The following is a 23,764-nucleotide window of genomic DNA, read 5'->3' on the forward strand; positions in this document are numbered from 1 at the left end:
TGGAGGGACAGATTTATCACCCAGAGACTCCCTACACTATGGAACAGAATCCCAGTCCATGTGAGGCAGAGCCCCTCACTGACTCTGTTCAAGAGAAATCTTGACGAGTGGATGGGAGATCGTAGGTTTACCCCGGGAATCATCTCTGTGTCACTGCTGGACAGAGGCACAGCAAACTAATGGGTATAGTATTCTCATCGTAGGGCAGATAGCCTAGTATGAACCTATGAACCTATGAACCTATGAACCTATGTGTGGATCAAGTTCAGGTAGTTTGTATTGCGGTGCTTACCTTTGTGTTGTACACCGACAGGTAGCATGCTGTATCTGCAGGGTATCCATCGGTCATTTGGCATTGACTGTTGCTACATTTCTGCATAGCGGGGGCACACCTGACTGTTTCTACATTTCTACACAGGATTGGGGGGGCACACCTGACTGTTACTATATTTCTATGTAGGATGGGGAGGCACACCTGACTATTTCTACATTTCTACACAGGATTGGGGGGCACACCTGACTGTTACTATATTTCTATGTGGGATGGGGAGAGGGCACACCTGACTATTTCTACATTTCTACACAGGATTGGGGGGCACACCTGACTGTTACTATAAGTGTATGTAGGATAGCGGGCACATCTGACACTTGTACACATTTGCTAGGACTGTACTGGTATGTCGGGTACTCCATTTCAGTCTGTAGTCTTACCTATCATGCTGGCTAGAGGCATACCAGTGTACTACAGATCTTAGCTTTAATTACTTACATATTAGTTTCTGAGTTCCTAGCCTTCACAACTTACATCCAACTGCCTGGCCTGCTGTAGTCTGTCTGTGTAGGCCTGGGGGAGGGTTTACCCATAGGGCTCATTCAGAGGCCACAGTACAGCATTTGTCTTCTGCCTGCCATTGACTTGCATGGCAGAATACTGCTTTTAGTTAGAATGCTTATTTTAGGTTTATTTTATTATTCCCCCAAATCCTGTTTGCACGCCGCTGCCTTATGCTTAAACAGCCGAGATCGGTGAAAAAAAAATAAAAGTTTTTTTTTATTGTTTAAACAGTTTGCAATGCCAATGGCCTTCTACTTGGCCATTGGCATGCTTCCTCAATGATATGCAGCCTTTATTTGGAGCTGTCATAGCTCCATTTTGTAGTTTGCACAACTGTACTCGGTTACTAACCGAGTACATTTCTGCAGACTGCACTCATCCTGCACGGACAGCTGCCAGCTTCCTGGATCACAAATTACCCTCATTTGCATGGTTTTTACCTACAAATGAGAGTAATTTGCATGCAGGAGCTCGGTCCATGCAGGATTAGTCTAAGAGCTCACGTGCACATCCCGGGAGCTCGTTCCTGGATCGCACGTCGGCCATATTGCCGAAAATAGCTCTTAGACTAATCCTGCATGCAATAAAGGACTTAGTAAATTCGGGGGATTGTCTTTTAACTTGATTGGTGTATTAACCCAAGCTGTCTTTAAAATTAAAGTCCTTGTCTTGACTGGATAAAAGTTTAACAATAATGGATATAGGCACATAGGCACAGGAGGATTCTTCTTTAAGGAAGATGAAGAGAGGGACCTGTGAGCCCTTTCAATGCCAAATGAAAGGGCTTCTGGCAAGTTGAGAGCTTTAGGCAGCCAGGTGTCTAAAAAAAATAATCAAATTGTCCCCTTCTTCTTTCTCTGGGATTCCATAGATGCTGATATTATTTCTGTGAGACCTGCTTTCTAAATATTCTGCATTCTCTTGTAACAAAGTGTTTTGTTTTAGTAAAAATTCACCGTGGCTTTCAGTTTTTGTCAGTCATCCATCCAGATCTGTCACTGCATTTTCAATTGAAGAAATCTGAGTTGATTGCTGTTTTAACACTTCATTAAGAAAATCCATTTGTTTTTTTGCAGTCTTCTTTAATATAACCCATTTTTATTTCCAGTTGTCTAATTTAATAGAGAGTTCTTGAATACTCCTAATAATAGACTGAAGTTCCTTTTTTAAGGAATTTTCTTGTGAGTTCACTTTTGAGTGACTCATGATAGATAAACAGACAAAAAGTACTCTGACAGGAAAAAATAAAATAAAATGCTGCTTCCAAATTGAATTTTTTCTTTCAAAAATGTATCTATACTGGTTTGAGTATATAATTATATTAAAAATCAGTATTGCATTATGCAAAAATAATAAAATCCTGTCAGAGAAAAATAACAAGAAGCAGAGCAAAAGCTTTGAGCTACTAGTTAGCCACCATCTTGGCCACACCCCTCCCTCAACACATTCTTAATACCCCCTCCACCTCTAAATTCAAACTCCTTCTTAAAGAGCATCTAGCTAACAAATGGCTCTGTTCCTGTATTAGCCCTTGATAATTCTCTCACCATTTCGCTCTGTCCTGGTCTATATTTTACCTTTACTCTGTCCAGACTAGTTTCCTGTATATGTATGTATGTGCGTGTATATATATATATATATATATATATATATATATATATATATATATATATATATATATATATATATATATATATATATATACACACACACACATACATACACACACATACACACACATATATATATATATATATATATATATATATATATATATATATATATATATATATATATATATATATACTGAGTGCTATATATAACATGGTTTGATTTCATTCATTGTACAATGTTTATTTTTATTACTATTCTGTTTAAGTTTATCTATTTTTTTATTTGTTCTTTCTGTTACCTTTTTGGGGGGCTTTCCCCTCAGGTCTCTGCTGGAAAGGTGCCACTGGCCCAGTCAGACTAACTTGGCAAAAAAATGTAAAATAATAAAATAAATAAATACTTCATATTTTTGGAAAGTAGGAGGACATCAGAGTATTCTGAAAGCAAATGGATGGAGAAGAACATGGAAACACTTTGTAATTTATTTTTCAAATAGTGATTTTACAGTGTAAACAGTCACTGAAGTTGTTTTATACATTTTTTCATTATGTATGATTTTATATTAACTCTGCCTTTGGCATGAATCGTGGTTGAAATAGTCAGCTAGGGCCAATGCACTATCCTGGTTATCAAATGATAAATAAAATGAACTAAAATAAAGTGGCTGTCATCAGTGTAACACCTTCTATTTTCTGGGTTCTTAGATGATGAATCCAAAGTATTATCTATTGTTTCTATCATTATAGTGTATAACAGCTCGTGATATTTTGGTAACAACCAATTTCCCCTCCTAAAACACAGCTAATTGCCTGATTACCTTCATTGGGTGTAAGTAGTTAGATGTCCTCGAGGAATGCATTTGTTCAGGAAGTTTGCAGTCTTTGTCCAGAGTCTGAGTTAGATGTGCTATATAACTAGTTGCTAGGACTAATACATCCAGCTTAGACAGTTTGGTATCTGGTGGAACTGATGGAAGAGCAGCCTGAAGGGTGAGAAACGCCCTGCGTAAGGTTCGAACGCGACTTCTCTCTCGTGCTGCACTTTCTGGGCACTGTTTTGTCCTGCTTACTTTCTGATGATTTTCAGTCCCATTGTCTACCTAAGGAATAAAATAATCAAATGCATTATAGCAACATATTTAATAGTGTTTCAAGCTAGAAGCAAACATCTGTCAAAGGTATTTTTCAAACTAAACATTTATTGTATTTTAAATGGTGCTCTTTGCAGATTAATACCTTATACATTATTTCTTTCTTGCTACTTCAGTTGTAACCCTGCATATTTGCATACATAAATTGTCAGTCTCACAGATGTATCAACCAAAGTGTGTTAGCAAAACAGATGTCGACCTAAACCACACTCAGCTAAACGAAGTGCACTGATATATGACAACCCTAATATTAGTCAACTGCTGTTTTAGTTGATAGTTGCCTGCCATTTACATTTGGTTAACAGGAAAGCTGATTAACATTTTTTCAAGATCAGCATAAACACCAGGATTGTGAAATCTTGTAGTTTGTATATTTAAATATCAGGGGGTGTGGGGAGCACAGCCTCTCCACTTGGGAATGCAAGGGGAAGCTGTTTTTTTTTTAATTTGCATGCTCTGAGGTTATGTCTTGTATCATGCCCATTGGCATGTCAATTTTATTTTGTTGACCTTTTTTGTTGATGTTTTAGCTAGTGATCTGCTAATGTTATATCATTAATAATAAAAACTGGCTTCTATTAGTGGGCAGGATCTCTTTTCTTCTGAATACTACCCTCAAAAACAAACAGAGTCTTAAATGTACATTATTGCTACCAATCAAAAAACAGCTTCAGCAAAGAAGGATAAAGCTCTAACCATGTCACTGGTGACCCAAGTTCAAATAACAACTCGTTCACCCATAGGAGCTGTCAGGGTAAGTGGAAGTGAGTGGACAATGCCAGCTCACCCATCCTGGGAGGAAGAGGGTGGTTTTGGCTAGACTCCTGAGTAACACCAAGCAGGTACATTAGGTGTCTACCCCCTCTACTCCATGGTGCTTGAGTCTAGTAAGCCTGAGCTGCCATATTAAAGATGCACTGTGACCTGTGAGGTCCGTTAGAGGGCAGCTATAGTGCAGTTCACATGAGCCACCAAGAGGGATGGGGTGTTCTGTCATGGGAGAGGGCACACTCACCCACAGGACCAGCAAAACTAGCCGACTCTCCACAACCCAACTCTTATCATGAAGGGATGAGCTCAATGGGATTCCTGGGCAGGAACAAATTGACTGCAGGGCTCTCATCTGCTTAGGAATCCACAACTCCAAAATGAGTTGGCTGGGAGCAGTTAGAGGAGCCACCAGTCCTGTCCTACAGGGATGCAAAGAAATATTCCCTTAGAAACACTGATAATAACATACTGGTCCATCTTCCTTCTACACTTTTAGCAGCTCACCATTGGAATTGCATCCACTGCCCTGGAAAACTTTAACAAATCTCTCAACGACCTCATCAGAGATAACTACCAGTGTCATTTTTTTGATAATAAATGATAATGAAGGTAATAAGCAATGTATTTCTTCTCTTATCACATTGACCACTGCTGAGTACTCCTAATATAATCTTAGTTGATACAAATTTATATTTATTCTGTCTTATATATTTCTCTTTTGCTAACATTTCTGTATATGGTATAAACACTATCTTACATAAACTCTTATACTAACAACAGTTCAATATCCTTTTCCTGCTTCATTTCCTGTCATACCTACTCTATTTCAATACATTAGCATCATTTCCTCTCTTCCCCCATGATTTGACCTACCAATATGACTATACATATGTCCCTATGCATTATTACTCTGTAACAAATACTATCTAATTATATTATGTACTGATATATGTCGTAAATATTGTTGGATTGTACTTAGCTTGAAAGAGATGTGAAACTCCTATTTCTCTTTATCAGACTAATGGTAGCTTATGCTGTAACCTTGAGTCTCAGAATCATTGTATGCTTTTGGGCAGTGATCATACATTGACCCAATGTACTTACCTGGTAATGTGCAGGAGGTGTGCGCCCCACACCCCCTGCAAATTATGCATACCAACTCCGAGATCACACTAACATGGGGAAAAGGGTAAATTTCCTGATCCTCACTGTACCATGATCTCTGTTCAAAAGCTTCTGGTTTTCCAAACCTCGATCATATGGTCTCGACCATGTGACTTTCAAGTTTGTGATAGGGACCTGTATATATACAAATATATATATATATATATATATATATATATATATATATATATATATATACATATATATATATATATATATATATATATATATATATATATATGTAGATACAGATAAGTAGATATATATCAACAGAAATACATATATGTCTGTGTGTGTGTGTGCATGTGTGTGTGTGTGTGTGTGTGTGTGTGTGTGTGTGTGTGTTGTATAAATCATGTACTTAATAATAGTCAAGGCACCAAGTATTGCTACAGCTATGGCTAAAATATGAATAGGATATGGGAGTATTCAAATATGAATAGCACTGTGCAAAGTGCTACTTACTATAATCCAGTGTTTTTTCAGACTTTCCCACTTACACAGAATGTGGCTAGATATGGTTCTAATCTAAATGCTTTTGCATGGAAGTGTAAATGATTTCTTTTTGAGGCATATCCAACCTGATATTTTGAATGTAGAAAAAGCTAAAAACACCTGATTTGCACTGCAACATTTCATAAACCTCCCATTGTGCACCATGAAAAAAGTAATTTTTTAATATGAAGGATACACTAAGTGTACATCTTTAGCTTTAAAAAATATATCATTGCAGTAAAGGAAACTTAAAGGCAAACTATTGATGTGCTGTTTTATCACATGAAATACATTATACCTTCATAAGTTCATATGTTCTTACTAAGCTTATGACCAAAGCAGACCACCAAGAAACAGCCACATCAACCAGTACTGGCGAGAGGGTACCAATGTCCTGCATGAAGCAGCTGATCTTAATATATCCCAAGTGAAAATTAGCAGTCATCATCCAGTCCTCTGATTTGTTTTAAAGGCTACTAGGGAAGTAGTTTGCTTTATACACAAACAGGGAGTATGTCACATTAGGTACCTGTCGCACCATTTTGTGATGCTAATGTGGTAATATAGATCATACCGCTCAACTCTCCAGATTTTTGCTGAATGTCCTGATTTTTGTCTCATATTTTAGGTCTGTTCCTCATAAATTTGTAGTTTTCTTGCAAATCAGTGGAGGATTGAATTCACTAAATAATTATATATATTTCAGTTTTAGAATGTGACATCCTCCAGAAAATACACTGCAGCACAAGACCTTTTAATCTAGAAACTTTCAAAGTTTATAAGAGCAATATTCATAATTTGTCCTTATTTTAGGGCATTTGTCCCCCCACCCTCTTATATTTAGCTTTGTCCAAATTTGTTGTTCTACGAGGTTGAGAAGTACTCTATAGATTTCGTTTTCTAGAGCAGGAGCTTGCTTTAGCAGTGGTTCTGTTTAGGTAAAGGAGTTCAAAGACTGATGGGTCGATCATAGCATGGAAGGATTATGCCTCAGACGTCTATATGACACTTAGTTTTGGGAGAAGGCTTTTAACCTGTCAGAGTAGCTAAGAGTATTGAGACCAGAGATCTTTTTGGTGTGGAAATTTTGATATATTTTGAGTTGGCTTAGGCGCTTAGTGAGGTACATACCAAAGAGGGCACTGCATTCAATGATCGGACTAATAAAGAGGAAGAAATGTAATTATAATTTCTTTGGACTGTAAGATAAAAAATATACAAAATATTCAAAAGATAAGTTGTGCAAGGTAAGAAGAGTCATGGTGGTGAAAGTAAGGTCTTTTCTCAGTAAAGGTACCAAAGTCCCCGATGACAGTGTCATGTTTAAGTGGAACATTATATATAGTAAGTGCAACTAATGCTAGGTTTACCAAATTTCTTGGTATTAACGATAAGCTCATGATTAAAACATCAAGCATTTGTTTATTCCAGCCCTTGCTGGAGAATTTGAGTACCAGAATGGAATTTGATAACCGCCTAATCAGAGTCTATCTTTTCTAAACAATTCTGTATTAACTGTGCAATAGCTTGGTAAGAGAAGTTTTTATATGAATTTATATTTTATTTTTTACCACTGTCTTTCACTGTTTCTAGGAAGAAGATTTACTTCGATTTATATTTTGTTGTTTTACCTTTAATTTTCACTGTTAGTTGTTAGAAAGAGACAGGTTTTAGGCAAGAAACGGTAGCCATCCAAAGGGGCTTAGTCGGCTATAAATTCATACAGACTACATAGAGGACAATCCACAGCTTATCTAAACAATAATGTCTTGGTTTGTGATTTATTGATCTTTACTTTTAAAAAGAGGTGTGATTACAAGTAATAGTGAGAAAGGAATTCCAGTATCTGTGTGACTTTCACAATGTGTACAGTCAGAGCAACAACTTTACCATACTTAATTTAATAACCACAAAAAAAAAAATTTGAAATGAGCACTTGAATAAAATGAAAGAAAAATGAATAAAAGTGCTCCAGGGCTCAACTCTACCATAAGCTCCACACCAAAAGTTTATATAAAAAAAGCTTTATTTCAAAACCATCAGCTCCAAAGGTTAAGTGCTTTCATCCTTTAGTATTCACTCTGGAACTTCATTAGAACAAATGAAACTTTAAGTGAATCATACTTATATATCATTCCCAAATAGCAATCATTCAATGCAACAATGATGCCACTTTTTTTAAAAAAACATATTAAAGCAAAGCATATGTTAAAATTCCAAAATTTCAACAGTACAAAAACATATTGCCATATACCACAGAAAAATATTACTTTAAATGTTAAGATTAAGAATTAAAACTTTTATGAACAAAATTGTTAAATGTCTTAAAACCTTGTTATGTTGTAACCATTTTAAAATACCAATGCTCTTTTTTTCAAAACAGGGAGTAAAGGAACATGGTCGTTAAGACTTGCCCCCGGATTCATGAATCCTCCGTGTAAGACTTAATAAGTCTTACTCGGAGGCTGCAGTTGAATGGTATGACATCAGCATGCCATGAATATTCATGAGGGCACACTGACTCAACCGTAAATCTTACACGGACTGGGTAGGAAAGCAGGGGGCATGTCCGACTGCCGAGCAGTCTAAACGGCCATGCCCCTGCAAGGTTTGTAAAAGGAAAATGAAAGCACACAAAAGCGAGTCCGCTCAAATGTCCTAGCACCCAGCACCACACTCCCTGACATTGTAAACCCCCATCACAGTTATGAAAAGTAAAAAATTATTATTTTTTTTAAATTCCCGAAATAGCTGCCCGTATTTGCACATGTGTCCACGGATGTGCCCATTGCTTAGCTGTAGTTAGCAATTCCGACATGGAAGAGCATAAGAAAGAATGTTTATGCAAATCACACCAAATAGCAATAGCGTAACGGTAAAGTGTTCACACAAAGAAGAGGCATTCATGGTTCGAGCCCCACCACTCCCCTTCTTATTTATGTTTTAAATAAGTACATAGAATAATACCTGACACATATGATTAAAATATCAGTAAAAAGCAGTGAAATTGCCAATGTATCAGTGAACAAAATATGAAAATTTTAAAGGATCCTGATACATAATTGCTTGCAGTTAAGCAGCGCTTTACCCAGCGCAATAGAGTTGCCCATAGTTTAACAGCGCTTTACCCAGCACAATAGAGTTGCCCATAGTTTAATAGCGCTTTACGCAGCACAACAGAGGTGCCCATAGTGAAATAGCACTTTAACCAGGGCAATCTGTTTGTGTGGAAGTGCGTGCCGTGCCAACCAGCGCACCATAGGGCAACATGGAGCAACGTAGAGCAAAGTTGCTTAAATGCAGCCACACCCCCTAGCCTGTCTGGACAGTATGAAAATAAAATGAATGACAAGGTTCGAACCCAGGAATCTGTGCATCCTAATCAAAGCACTAAGTCATGACAACTTAGGAGAAGCAGCCACTGTTAACATACATATACTTAGTAATGGTAGATTAACCATTACTAAGCAGATCTGCAGTCAGTCGACAATTTTCAAAAACGGCCAATCACAAAAAAGTGCGGGAAATGTGGCATATTTAAGCACCATAGGTGGGAATACTCACCCTAACTAATTGTAGCTCACATTTGCAGTTAGAATGGCTGGTGCAGGAGAGGGTACACGCTTCCGAACGCAACGTTGGGACATTGAGGAGTCGAAATACATGGTTTGGCTCCTTGTCCACCGTCATGAGTAAAGACTCCTGCAGGGCCATTTCCAAGGGACGGAGTACAAGGCAGAGGCTTGGAACCGGTTAGCTCATGACCTCACCAGTGTCACAGGCGTTCCTCGGACTGGTGAGCAGGTCCGTCACCACCATGCAGACCTGAAGAGACGGAAGCAGGACCGCCTGAAGCAATGGATACAGGAGGCCCATGGGATGCACAATGCCCCACAACTGAGTAGGTAGCCATGGAATGCAGTATGTAGGAATTGATAATTGATTCTGTATAAAAGATAGGTATGTCTCAATGTCCCTTAATTTACTTTACAGATGCAGGTGACCGCGCTGCGAATCAGCGAGCCTATACAGATAGGCTGCTAAGGCTGCACCACCAGGCAGGTTAGTTATTATTCTGCATGTATTGCTATATAAAATAGGGGAGAGAGCATGAAAAAAAAGTGTTGTAGTCCAATAATACAGCCATAAATGGCCTGAATAACTCCTCTGCATATACTTCCAGATAAAAAAGTCAGAGAGCCAGAAAAAGAGTGTAGTAATCTATTAAGAAAGGTAACATATGCCCGGAATAATATCTCTGCAGGTACTGTCATATAAAATAAGTGAGTGAGCCTGAAAAAGAGTGTTCCAACCTATTAATAAAGGTATAATATGTCTTCAATAAGTCTTCCATATGCACCGTTATAACAAATAAAGGAGTGACCCTGTGGAAAAGTGTGTAATGTCATTAATAAAGGTCTGAAACCCGGAGTGTGTTTGTGTCACTTAGTGTGAAATGTTGTTGTACCCTTGCATTATACAAATAGTACTGTTTTAAAAAGTACTGGCAACCCAGAGTTGTGCAGTCCCATATAAGGTGGGTGATGGAAGTGCTAGTAGCTGTAAAGAATATATACAGTCCTCAACAGTCAGTTACTGGCTGGCATGCATAAGTAAATCTGGCACACGAGTAGCATGTTAATCTTTTCCCCAGAAATGTGAGTGTGTGTCAAGAAATGCAGGGTTCTGCACAAATAGAAGTGAAAATGTCATGTGAAAACATTCAGATATGTAGATAAAGAAATATAAATGTAATCAAGGAATATGTAGCAGTAACAGCTGCATCTTGGACAGTTAGTATGTCAGATATAGGTCAGGCATATATTGAACTAGCCAAATCCATTACACAACCTAATGCATGGTGGCAAGTGTAATAATACATGTAGGGGATATACACCTGCAGTCACTAGGAATGTAGTGTAGAGTAAAAGTAATTATAAGATGTTAATCGAGGTTTTTTCTACACCCTACTGTATGTGCATAAACCATGCAATTCCACACCTCAATGGGTATGTGTAATCTTAAATATTTGTTGGGACATATGTCCTATTGTTCTATAAATATTTGCATTCACGTTGATGCATGTGCCCTGTTCAAACCCCACAATCATGGTGGCCTGTTGCTACCAAACATCCCTGCATGCTGTTGGAATATCCACTGTCGTTCAATATATGCATGTGTTATACTTGCTGTTCATCTGTTGGAACCTTGGTGTGTTGGGTTAATGGGAATATTACAGCATGCTGTTACAACTAATCTGGAATGCTGTTGTTTATGTTGTAATTAAACACACCTAATCACAGAAGGTATGGGAAGGCCGGTCTCAGCGGACCCACCTGTCCCTCCTCAGCTGGCAAGTGCACCTGGCACCAGCAGGTCCGGTGCCCAGCCCAGGCTCCCCTCCTCCATTGGTCCTGTGCCACCTTCGGGTGGAAGCGCTGCAGGGGATGGGGCTCGTCCCCCCCATGCAAGCGTGTGTGGAGAAGGGCCACCTGTCACCCTTCAAAGGGTCTGGGCTGTGGTGCGTAGAGAGATCCAGCGTTCAGTCGCTGATCCCCTATGCCAGCTCGAGGCGAGAGTGGCGTGTCTCATGGGTGAGCCTGCCCGTCCTACGCAGCCCCCAGCACAGCCACCCTCGGGGCTGTGAAGGTGCAGTGGTAACTGCCCATGGGTGGGAATCTCAGTTCCACTGTTACCATCTCTGGGCTTATGGGCTTGCGATTTCCAAACATCCGTACCCGTCAATTGTGTTCACCCACCCCATGTGTCATACACCGCCCCTGTATGTGTCTTGTCTGTCTTGTCTGTTTACCTCCCCAACCTACCTCCCCGAACATACCTACTTCCTCTACTCCACTTTCCACTCTCACCTGAAAAAAAAAAAAGGGCAATCTGTACCCACAAAAAAATTACGCCCCATACATAGCTGCCCATTTTGCACACATGTCCACTGGACATGAAAACTGATAATTATAATTGGCAATACAACACACTTTGTTGTCCTCACCCCTCTCCCAGGGGTGGAAGGTTTCAAATTTCACTCCAAATTTATTGCATATGCACAGCTGTTGCTGGTAAAGAAATGGGCAGCTATGGACCTTCCCTATACCCGTCCTGCACATTCTGAGCTTGTTTACCTACTGTCTGTTCCTCTTTGTGCCCCCTTTTTCACCACTTTCCTATCCTTTTTCTATGGAATCACACGTAATGAATAATCTCAATAGGTGAGAGTAGACACTGCTTGCACGTCAGAAAAGGTGTAGGTATACATATGCTCTGATTCCCAAGAAAGTCTCAACTGCAATATGTCTGTAATATATTGCAGGTGTATCTAACGTATATGTACCTTTCACTGAGGCCGTTCAAATACATACCTGAGAGTATCTGAGGCCTGGCAGAGGCAGAAACACACAGGCATATCAGCATTACTGCTGTTACACACTCTGCAAATAGCTTTGGAAGGAGTTCCACAAGTATGGCCTTATGTAGGAGTACAACACAGAAATATCACAGGATGTAGCCATGTACTGCTAACAACCAACTGTGACAATGCCAATGTGCCAGTGCTGAAAAGACTGGCGTGGTGCACATACAAAGTATAATAGGCTAACCTATAGCTACCATCTGGATATGTCCACAGGTGGGAGCTACGTGGACAGACTACTTGCCTTGATAGACTAACAGGTACACAGCAATCCTGTATGTTCAGCAAGATAAACCTCACATGATAATAAAAAATGCTCTTTGTAGTTCTGCACCCCTACCCCAAGGTACAACACACCTGTGTATCCAGGCAAAAACCAGGGTGTAGGCAGGCATACTCAGTACTGAAATATGCCCAGTTGTGTTGAGCAGCCTGTGCTAATTGCAACACAAACAAACCAAAAGCTGTTCAGAGGTGAATAACGTAATAATTACAATATAGCAGTTCACAAACACTGTATGTGCCACAGGAATACAGTGCACTAACCACATTTGTATGGCAGTTAAATGTCTAATTCAGAAAGAAAGTACATACTCCCATGTATCCTGTGTTAGCATTTGGAGGGGTGAGTACATGTCTACACTGAGAAGTGTGTACTGGAAGCAGCAACATTCAGGTTTGAGTACAACATGCATATCACTGGCTACAACCCTAGCTTCAGATAAGAGACATATACCAACCTTCTGACTGACACAACGGTGTCCAGAGCAAACAAGCATGGGCCTCACCTTGGAAAGATGAAAGGGCTATGCCTTCCTAACCTAGCATTTTATAGCAGTGGGCTGCAATCACAGTGAGTAATGCAATCAGCACACAGCAGGCTGCATGCAATTACTGAATGGTGGGCAGCAATAGGTGCAAAGGCTGTCACATGCACAAGTGCAGATACCTAGAAAATCAGGCTGTACCTGCTGTCCACACATGCAATAATATCATTACAGGTACAGGGAGATAGAGAGCGAGAGCGAGAGAGAGACACAGAGACAAAGACTACAGAGAGAGAAACCGAGACAGAAACAGAAACAGGGGGAGAAAACCCAAAGCAAACAACCAACCCAAAAAAAAAAAAACTACAAAACTGTAACAGACGGAGCAGGGATATACAAAGGTAAGGTATGTGTAACTCATATGTATGCATTGGCATGTAGTAGATGTTCTTGAAGAGTACTCTACGCACTGCAAAGCATCCATGTGTGGCAGCAATACGTTTCTATCTGTATCTGCATATGTGCATAGGGCAAGGGACATACTGCAACTGTTAGTGAAGGGTGGACATATATCTGTTGTTGAAGGTTGTTATGTCCATATATCTATGTAGGTCATAGTCTGTGGCATGGAAAACAGCATGCAGTGATGATATATGTCATGTGCTGGTTAAACGCTGTGGGACTGATTTGTCAGATCTGCTGTGTTACAGCCAGTGAGGCCTGCTAAAGCTACATGGGCCGAGGACACCCACATGCATTCTGCACAACACTGTGCAATATAATCACATAACTGTACATCCCACAACTGTCGCATAACTGATATCCCCACCATGAAAGGTGGACTGTACATGTGCCTATATGTACATCTATGTGTACAGCAATGGAATTGTACATGTATGTATATAGATATATATACATATATATATATATATATATATATATATATATATATATATATATATATATATATATATATGTACATATATATATATAGATATATATAGAGAGAGAGACATGGGGCCATATGTACTGCAACAGGTGTGTGGTGACCAAGGCATGGACTGTAGACAAGTGTAGATACTGCAGTGCCATTCCTCCTTTCCAAAACACTGTACCCATTAACTACCACATAGGTAGAGATCTACCCAACACCGAAGGTATGATAAGGGAACATGGGACACAGGTGGACAGTAGCCACCTCTTTGATAAAGACAGTGCCACACTAGACCTGTAATCTGTCTGTGTGGTATGTGTCATGACAACAGGTGTGTCATCTAGGGAAATATAGGTCAGTGTTCCCCTCAACTCACCACAATGCCCTGTGTGGTATGTACCTCACATGACAACTACAGCAGGTGGAAAGGCCACAGACATACCTCACAGAGGGTACTACTGGCCGCAAACAGATGCCCTATGCAGACTGACTCACAAAACCACATCTAGACTCTATTGCATACCGGCCACATAGAGGTGACCTCTGCTGGACATACAGAGGTATGTCACACCCATAGCTGGGTGACAACCACCATGGCAACATATCACAATCCCTCTGGGATACACGCTCTAGGGCCCTAAACCTCGTCAGCTCACTAAACAGCACATGCTGGAGGGATAGGTTCCTATCTCAAAAATATGCCATACACTGGAATAGGCCACCTAGCAATAGCAAACAAGGCTCCTCATTAGCAGTTGTCATAAATACCCCTGATGAGTGTTTGGGAGATTGGTAATACACCCCAGGAACCCCCTCTGTGGTTCTGGTTGGCAAGTGTGTCAAAGGCCAGGGTAGCATATGGCTAGGCTGCCGTAGGCCCTAGGGCCAATAGCATATAACCTACCCATGACACTATGCACTCACACATGTACTCAATGCAATACCTGCTATGTGAGGTTGAATAAGTGTAACGCTGAATGTGTGCAAGGTCTGTAAAGGTGTGATAGGTTAGTGTGAAGTTGTATCTGACATGGTAGTGTCTATCCTAGCTGTGACGCCAGGGAAAGATGTGTATTGTACTGTTAGGCAGACATAGTAGTATGGCATACGATGTGACGTAGTTCCTTGTTGACAACCGTGGTGTCTCATTGTAGGCTAAAGCAATACATGTATGCTTAGTGAGTGGTACTGCTGATGAATCCAACTCCCATAGGAACTGTAGTACTACCTGAAGCTGTAGGCCTAAACAGCACAGTATGGTGTGTGTTCACATTGCTTGGAAACACTGTCATGTGTGTTTCCTGTAGTCTGCACAGAGGACAAATCTCAGGCATAAGGGTCTGTAAGTAGTGGCACACAGTACTGTATGGTACACAGGTAATGCTCATCTGTGTTGGCATACAGTGGTGCATTGTATGTTTGTCTGATGTGTGTGTAATTATGCCTGTACCATGGCTGCAATCAAATGTGTGTTACAGGGTATACGTGTGTATCCAACAACATATATACTCTGTGACAGCAGTATGCCACCTATAGTAACAAATGTACACATATGTTAGGCAGGGCTGTGGCATCAATGACTAGTGTGGTTGAATGGTACTACTGTAACTGTACTTTACATTCATTGCAATGGATGAGATCCCTGTTCGTGCATTGCCATGATATATACCCCTGTGTCGAGGTTGTGCATTGTGTCACAAAAAGTGTGCCAGGTACTGTTGTATAGTGGTGTGATATATGGAGTATGCCAGGCACTGTTAGTCAGTTGTGACCTGAGAACCAATAAGTGGTAGTGAACGTGTGTAACCCCTGACAGAGAAATGGATGGTATATATGTCAGTAAAGTGATATCTTTGGTTAAAGGTTTAAAGTGTGCCACAGGACTCGCTCACACATATTGTTCATATCTTTTTCAGCCAGATGGCTCAGCAACGCAATCCATCATATACAGCAGCGGAGGAAGATGAAATTTTCCAAAGCCTGGTGCAGCAGTACACTATGCTGTTTTCCCGAAGCAGCCAGCACCAGCAGGAGTGGACTGCACTGTGGCAGGATCTTGTTCGATGGGTAAATGACATAGGCATGCATAACCGGACATATGAGCAGGTACGCCATCACTGCAGTGATTTAGTTAGACATGTCTGGCAGCGTGCGTCTGATATCCACAGACAACAGCTTGCCACAGGTGGTGGGGTGGCCATTCATCCCCCCAACACCAGAGTGGAGGAGCTGCTCCTAAGCATGGCAGCTCCTGGACAACAGCAGCAACAACCTGTGACATGTGTTGTCATGGAGGCCGGAGCCACCCAGCATGTTCACATGGAGCGAGCAGGTAACATGCCCTATCTGTGGACTACAGTTAACTGTATTGTTAGATTATGTCTACGTGAGATGTGTACTGTGTGTTTAGCAGTTGTGCTGCCTAGTGTTATGCAATACTGATATTTGAAATATTATCTCTACAACTGTGACTGTTGACTGTTGTTCTACTGTAGTTTAGCATACCCACTGTAGCAATGCCACAGTTGTGGCCACTGACAAACTCTCTCATATTCTCATAGGTCCCTCTGGTGTGACAGCAGGGCAGACGATCCATGCTGGTGAGTGTGGTATAACTGCAATGTTGGTAATGAAATGTGCATGTCATAGGTGAGGTGTAGGCCATGTACACATAACACACCTACACATAATGCATGCCGTGCATGTTTGCTGTAAGACGTTGCACAGCCCAGTAATGTCAGTAGCTGCCTTAGTGACATGCAATACACAGAGCATCAGACACAGTTGTGGCAACACCGTACTGCACATTGGATAGGCATAGTTGCTACAGCTGTACACAACATAACACGTTTATCATACACAGTACATAAAAACATGCTACATATGGCGTTACCACACACTTGCTGTAAGGTCACACTTCAGTATCCCACATGTCATCCACACACACACATGATGTACCTCAGGGGTAGAGGCCTATCATGGGGCTGTGCAACACTCTTCAATACATAACACAGTCGTGTTAGGCAATGCTCCCTATTGGGCACCTCACAGACCCATGTACAAAGTGGCTGTGTAATTGTGAACGTAGCCACGGCACTGCAGTTCAGGTACAGCATGCTAGGCGGTGGTCTGTCACACATTAGTAGCCATGAGTGACCACAAGATGCATGATGATGATGCCACATGGTACTACACCCCATCCAGTTACAGTGACCACAGTACTACACATAGCAGTCATTGCTTTGCACCTCAATGTTGTGTGTGTGCAAACATATGCACCTATACACAATATACATAGCATGTTTTGTGTGTGCTTACATATGCCAGTATACACAATATGCACAGCAGTCGCCATCTGTACAAAGTGTCACATATATGTCCTGGAATGCTATTGGGTGTATCGGTCACATGACACACATTGGGTATGTGTGGTGTTTAATGTTGCAACCATAACCACTGTACAAGTGCCATGTTGAGCATTGGGATTCCTTCACATCTACATGCACCACTCATCCCGTGTGTATACATAGCATGCATGTGCTACACCTGTGCCCACTATTATCTGCTATGGACACAGACACTGTAATCACACATGGCAATCTGTGTGCTACACAGATAACACATGCAGCCATGGTATGTATACCTGTGAGTGATGGTGCACAGGACATTGCAGAGCTGATAATATATGCACAGCAGGTTGTGTCCATGCATACATTGTGTTCCAGGGTGTTGCCAGTCACTGAAGAACTACACACATGCATCAAAGCCTTGTATAATGTCACTAAATAGGGCCGTCTACACTTGCCCTGCATGGTCTTGAGTAACACATATTCTGCATGCTGACACGAGTGAGGTGACTGTTTGCCTTGTGATACTGGCATCCACCTTCACCCATTATTGAGTATGTGTTGGATTTCTGGTGTGTGTATGTGTGTGCGTGTATGTGCTGTAGTGAGGAGTGTATTTGGGTGCATGTGTGCATGTGTGCATGTGTTCATGTGTGCTAACATCATGTACAGATTGTAAAGTGTGTTTCCTGTCTTCCTCTCACAGGTGCTGAGTTTGGGGTGGCTGAAAACAGCAGGGAACCTGAAGTCACTGCCACTAATAGTGGAGATGATGAGACATGTATTTTGGCACAGGAAGGTTTGACAGGGTCTGTCATTGGTCCACCAATCAACAGTACACAGCGTTCAACCCCATCTATGCGCACACTCATACTGCTGATACATCCCTCATCACCAATGGCCTTAGCCGAGGGAGAGCATACAGCGGACAACACAGCATCAATGGGACTAGACAGTGTCCCGGCCTGCATCTTACATGGGCTTCATGACAGACGTAACCCTCACATTACGTCACTGTTCAATATCAGAGTTACTGCAGGATATGTACCCACGGAATGGCGTACAGTGATAGTGGTCCTGCTCCACAGAGTTGCTGCCACAATGGACCACAGACAATATCAGCCTATGAGGCTAACTAGCCTGTTCTGCAATGCTATGGAGCGTATTGTAATTGGACTCATGCACATAGACATTGGGAACCTACAGACACTGGGTCCTACACATTTCAGCGTTGTTGTGGGCAGATCTTGCCTCCTGGACCTGTTCGTATTCTTTAAACAGTTACCAGGTCCGTCGGTGTAGGGACGGTCATCCACACAGCCTGCCTGGACCTTGCACAACCCTTCGACACAATACCCCACTCGGCCATTATGCATAGGCTCACCGGCGTCGATATCGACACATATCTCACACGATGAATTGCTACCTGGATCAGGGATAGCACCCACATGCTCAGTATTGCAGGTGCCATGTCTGACTATACACCAGTTACACATGGCATCACACAAGGCTCAGTCCTGGGACCTCTCTTGTTCAGTATATATTTGTGTGACGTATGGCTAACACAGGAGGAATATGGCTGACCATGTTCGCAGATGACTGCAAACTGGGTGCCATAATCAACTCTCCAGCTGGCACATGCATATTCAAACAGGGTCTCACAGAGATAGGATGACTGGTGCCTGTGCCATGGACTACAGCTAAATGCCATTAGTTGCATAGTCATCCCCTGTGGGAATAACAATATGCCCACACATTACCACATAGGTAGTAATCCATTACATATGGTAGTAGTTGTTAGGGGTTTGGAGACACAACTTGTTTGTACTCTCGCCTTTGACAATCACATTGCCAAAGTGGTTAGACAGAACTTCTATATAGCCCACCTTATCCCATATGATTTCACATGTTGATCAAGTGAGGTCATTGTGCCCCTATACTCATCATGACCATGCTTGGTTACAATGCCACATTTGGGATGTACCTTACCCGACACCTGCAGCAACTGTAATGGCCACAAATGTTCCACAACAAGCAGATGTAGGGACTCACATGGATGCCCTGCACAGTTCAGATACAGTAACTCCAGCTCTACTCAGTTGCTTACCACCTACACGGATGTGTTGTGTGCCTGTAGTTTAAGGAAATATCCTACCCAGATTTAATGGACATGCTCCACCTCAGGATATCCGACTCCCTTGGAGCTACACCCTCCAGTGACATATACCTCAGCACAGATGTTAATAGGACATGCTGAAGGGACAGATTCTTATCCCAGAGGCTCCACTCACTCCGGATTGTAATCCCGGTTTTGCATGGGCAGAGCCACCCACTGACCACCTACAGGAGACATCTTGACAAGTGGATGGGTGATCGTATGTTTACCCATGGGATATCTTCTGGGTCCCTGCTAGACAGAGGCACAATGCACTAAACGTAAATGGGCTATCTTGTGTGACCTACTATTCACAGGCACAGTGTTCTACTTTGACAGGGTTGCGAAAGCCAAACACACTCTGGCTAGGCTTGTACATGCCCTAGGGTGGATAGGCTAGTATCGACCTCTGAACCTATGCTAATGTTCAGGATGCACAATGTTTATTGCTGATACTGTTTGCAGGTTTTATCATCTTTGCTTTCCCACTTTCTATGAACAACTTAGGTATCTGCAGAACATATTTGATTATGACAGGGTTCCACTATATTATATATGTGTCTGTTGTCCTATAACTGTGTGCACAGGGCAGATTGCTGGATAGTGAGAGGTTCCTGGGTTAACACATGCAAGTGCCTGATATGTGTGGCCCACTGCTGTACTCCGACATGGCCTAAGTGTGTGAGCATGCCCAGTTCAGACTGTCAGTGTTCTGCTGCCTGACATGTGTCTCATTTATTCAAGTGTGTGAGAATACCCAGTGTGACCTTTCAGTATGTTGCTGCCTGAGGTCCACTACATCTGTTGATGTATGTGTACATGTCCAATATTAACATTTCTACTGTGTGTGTTGAAAGTCAGGTTCTATTCTTACTGTGGGACTCACCTTTGTGTCATAACTCAACAGGGATTATGCTGTGCCTGCAGGGTTTCCGTGGAATACTTAGCATAGACTTATCAACATTTCTTCATACCAGTTGACTACTGCAATACTGTCATGGCTTAGAGGTTCAGTACTATGACTATAGTGCACAGTATCCTGGGTTAGAGGCCCATCACTGCTTTATATTTTCATACTGAGCAGACCAGACTGATTAAGGGCCAGTAGAGAAAATATGAGCATGTTGCCTTTTGTTCAGCTATGCCCTACTTAGGTTCATAGGTTCATACTAGGCTATCTGCCCTGAGGCATTTACAAGCCCAGCCAAAGTGTGTTTGGCTTTCGCCGCCCTCTGAGCTGATTTTACTGTGCCCTTTTTAAGGTTAGTTTACTGTGCCTCTGTCTAGTAGTGACACCGACGTAATCCCCGTGGTAAACCTACGATCTCCCATCCACTTGTCAAGATTCCTCTTAAAGAGAGTCAGTGAGGGGCTCTGCCTAACATGGACTGGGATTCTATTCCAGAGTGAAGGGAGCCTCTGGGTTAGGAATCTGTCCCTCCAGCATGTCCAATTTATTTCTGTGCTCAGGTTCAAGTCCCTCGAGCACGTAGCTATACGGGATTTGGATTTTCTGAGGTGGAGCATGCTTATTAATTCCGGGTTGGACATGGCTTTATACGTCAGGCATAGATCGCCTCTTAGTAGGCGGTATGCAACTGAGTAGAGCTGTATTTTCTTTAACTGAGCAGCATATGGCATCTGTTTGAGTCCCATGATCCTATTTGTGAGGTACTTTTGGGGTCTTTCTACTTGCTGCAGGTGTCAGGTAAGGTACATCCCAAATGGGGCATTGTATTCAATTATGGGCCTGATTAGGGATGAATAAAGGGGCACAATGACCTCCCTTGATGTAGATGTGAATCCTTTCATGATAAGGTGGGCTATATAGAAGGTCTTTCTAACCACTTTGGCAATGTGGTTGTCAAAGGGGAAATTACTGTCAACTTGGGTCCCCAGGTCCCTAATTACTTCTTCCATACTTAATGGATTCCCGCCTATGTGGTAATTTGTGTGCACTTTGTTTTTGCCAAAGGGTATGACTATACACTTTTTAGCGATTAGCTTTAGGCCATGGCTCTGGCACCTGTTATCCATCTCTATGAGATCCTTTTGGAGGATCTTGTGTCAGCTGGGGAGTCAATTATGGCGCACAGTTTGCAGTCATCTGCAAACCTGGTCAGCCACAGTCCTCCTGTGTTAGCCTGTACCTCCGAAAAATATATGCCGAACACAAGAGGTCCCAGGACTGAGCCTTGTGGGACGCCACTTGCAACTGGTTTAGAGTCTGACATGGCTCCAGCAATTCTGACTATGTGAGTTCTGTCTTTGAGCCAGTTTGCAACCCATCTTATGACATAGGGGTTTATATTTAAGCTGGAGAACTTATCTATGATGCCCGAGTGGGGTATTGTGTTGAAGGCTTTTGCGAGGTCCAGATAGGCTGTGTGGATTACCTTCCCCTCATCAATGGCCTTGGTGACTGTTTCAAAGAAATCAACCAGGTTTAAGAGGCAAGATCTGCCCTTAACAAAGCCAAATTGGGTAGGATCCAGTGTCTGTAGGTCCCCAATGTCTTTGTTTATGAGTTACATGATGATCTTCTCCATAGCTTTGCAGACCAGGCTAGTCAGGCTTATAGTTTCCAGTGTCCATAGAGGCACCACCTTTGTGGAGTGGGACCACTGTTGTTGTATGCCATTCTTTGGGTACATGTCCTGTAGTAAGGCTGAGATTGAACAGCAGCTGTATGTGGGGGTTTAGCTCTTCTTGGAGTTCATGTGGAATGCAGCCCGGGACACCATCTGGTCTCATTGATGTTGTGCTTTTTGCTTTGGAGAGGGCGGCTCTCACCTGAGCATCTGCTGGGATAGATATTTGCTCTTTAGGGGGGGAAGGGGGGTAGAAGTTTGCACTGAACCTGTCTACCAGGATGTTGGCAATGTCTGTGGGTTCAGTGTATTTATTGTCATTTTGGACCAACTCTGAGCATATCTGGGAGTTGCCACCCAGGTTCCTAACATAACTAAAGAAGGCCGTGTGATTATCTTTAGTGTCCTGTGCAATTTTTCTCTCAAGGCTGGCCTTGGATGATTTTATGAGGGATCATAGTTTTTTGCTAGTACTGATCAGAGATGCATTCCCTTTTAGGGATTTTGCTCTATCATGTAGTAGCATCCTCCTTCTGTTGTACAGCTTATTTATGGCTTGGTCCACCAGGCAGGACACCTGCCTTTGGATGATTTGGTCTTGGTTTTGTTTGGGATAGCATGATCCATGCATTCCTGAAGGTGTCCATAGAATGCATTTATAAAGGATTCTGCAGTTTGAGCCGTACTTTCCACTGGCCTGGGGGCCTTGAAGGATTCCACCTCAGTTTTGGAAGTGTGACATTAGCTTTTGAGAAGTTTTTCACTGTGGTTTTCTGGGCTGTGGGTGGGATCGGGATGTGGATATCCAGTGGAATTGATTTATGGTCCGATCTTACCAATGAGGGGAATACCTCTGGTATGGAGCATTGAGTCCCCATGTTGGTGATGACCAGGTCCAGTATGTTATCCCCTCTTGTGGGGGTGGTGACTAGTTGTTCCATAGCATTTGAGTTTATACATTTTAGGAACCTTTCGCCTAGGGTGCTGGGTCTTGAGTACTGCTCCCAGTCAATGTTTGGGTAGTTGAAGTCACAGTCCAAATAATAATAAAACTAATAAAATAGTTCAAGTCACCCAATATAATGGTGTTTGGAGAGACCTTCATATACTTGGACCCAGCTTGTCCAACATTGCTCAGTATTAACCAACAGTGCTGGACATTGCCCAGTATTACTCAACATTAACCACAGTTGTGCTAGTTGGTGTGTGTGATTTTCTTTACATATACTACATGGTGGTAAATGCTGTTTAGCACTGCTTTATATTGCTTAACACATGTCAATCATGCCTCAGGTGGTGCTGCAGGGCTGGCTATGTCGGATGCACATACTACACTCCCTATACATGTTTGGAAGCAGGTGGTGTCAACTTAGGCATCCCTTTTACTATATGTGCGAGTCAGAGAGAGGTATAATTTCCAGGGTTCCTACTGAGCCAGTGTATGTGCTATATGTTGCCTCTTTGCCAAGGCCAAAGCATACTGGGCACGCCTCCTTCTGCCTACTGGGGCAGGCTCA

General features: G+C 42.0%; 1 protein-coding gene across 1 annotated transcript in view; it reads right to left on the reverse strand.

Annotated features, from left to right (window-relative positions):
• Positions 1 to 3,023: 3,023 nt before the first annotated feature.
• TCF23 (transcription factor 23) overlaps positions 3,024 to 23,764 on the reverse strand; it is a 152,150-nt gene continuing 131,409 nt past the window's right edge. The window contains exon 2 of the mRNA XM_044063386.1: positions 3,024 to 3,548. Within this exon, the coding sequence (XP_043919321.1) occupies positions 3,240 to 3,548 (309 nt within the window). The 3' untranslated portion in view covers positions 3,024 to 3,239. The remainder of the gene's footprint in view (positions 3,549 to 23,764) is intronic.

Source organism: Protopterus annectens, chromosome 2.part1, assembly GCF_019279795.1.
Source record: "Protopterus annectens isolate FY-2018-M chromosome 2.part1, PAN1.0, whole genome shotgun sequence".
NCBI classification, from domain to species: Eukaryota; Metazoa; Chordata; order Ceratodontiformes; family Protopteridae; genus Protopterus; species Protopterus annectens.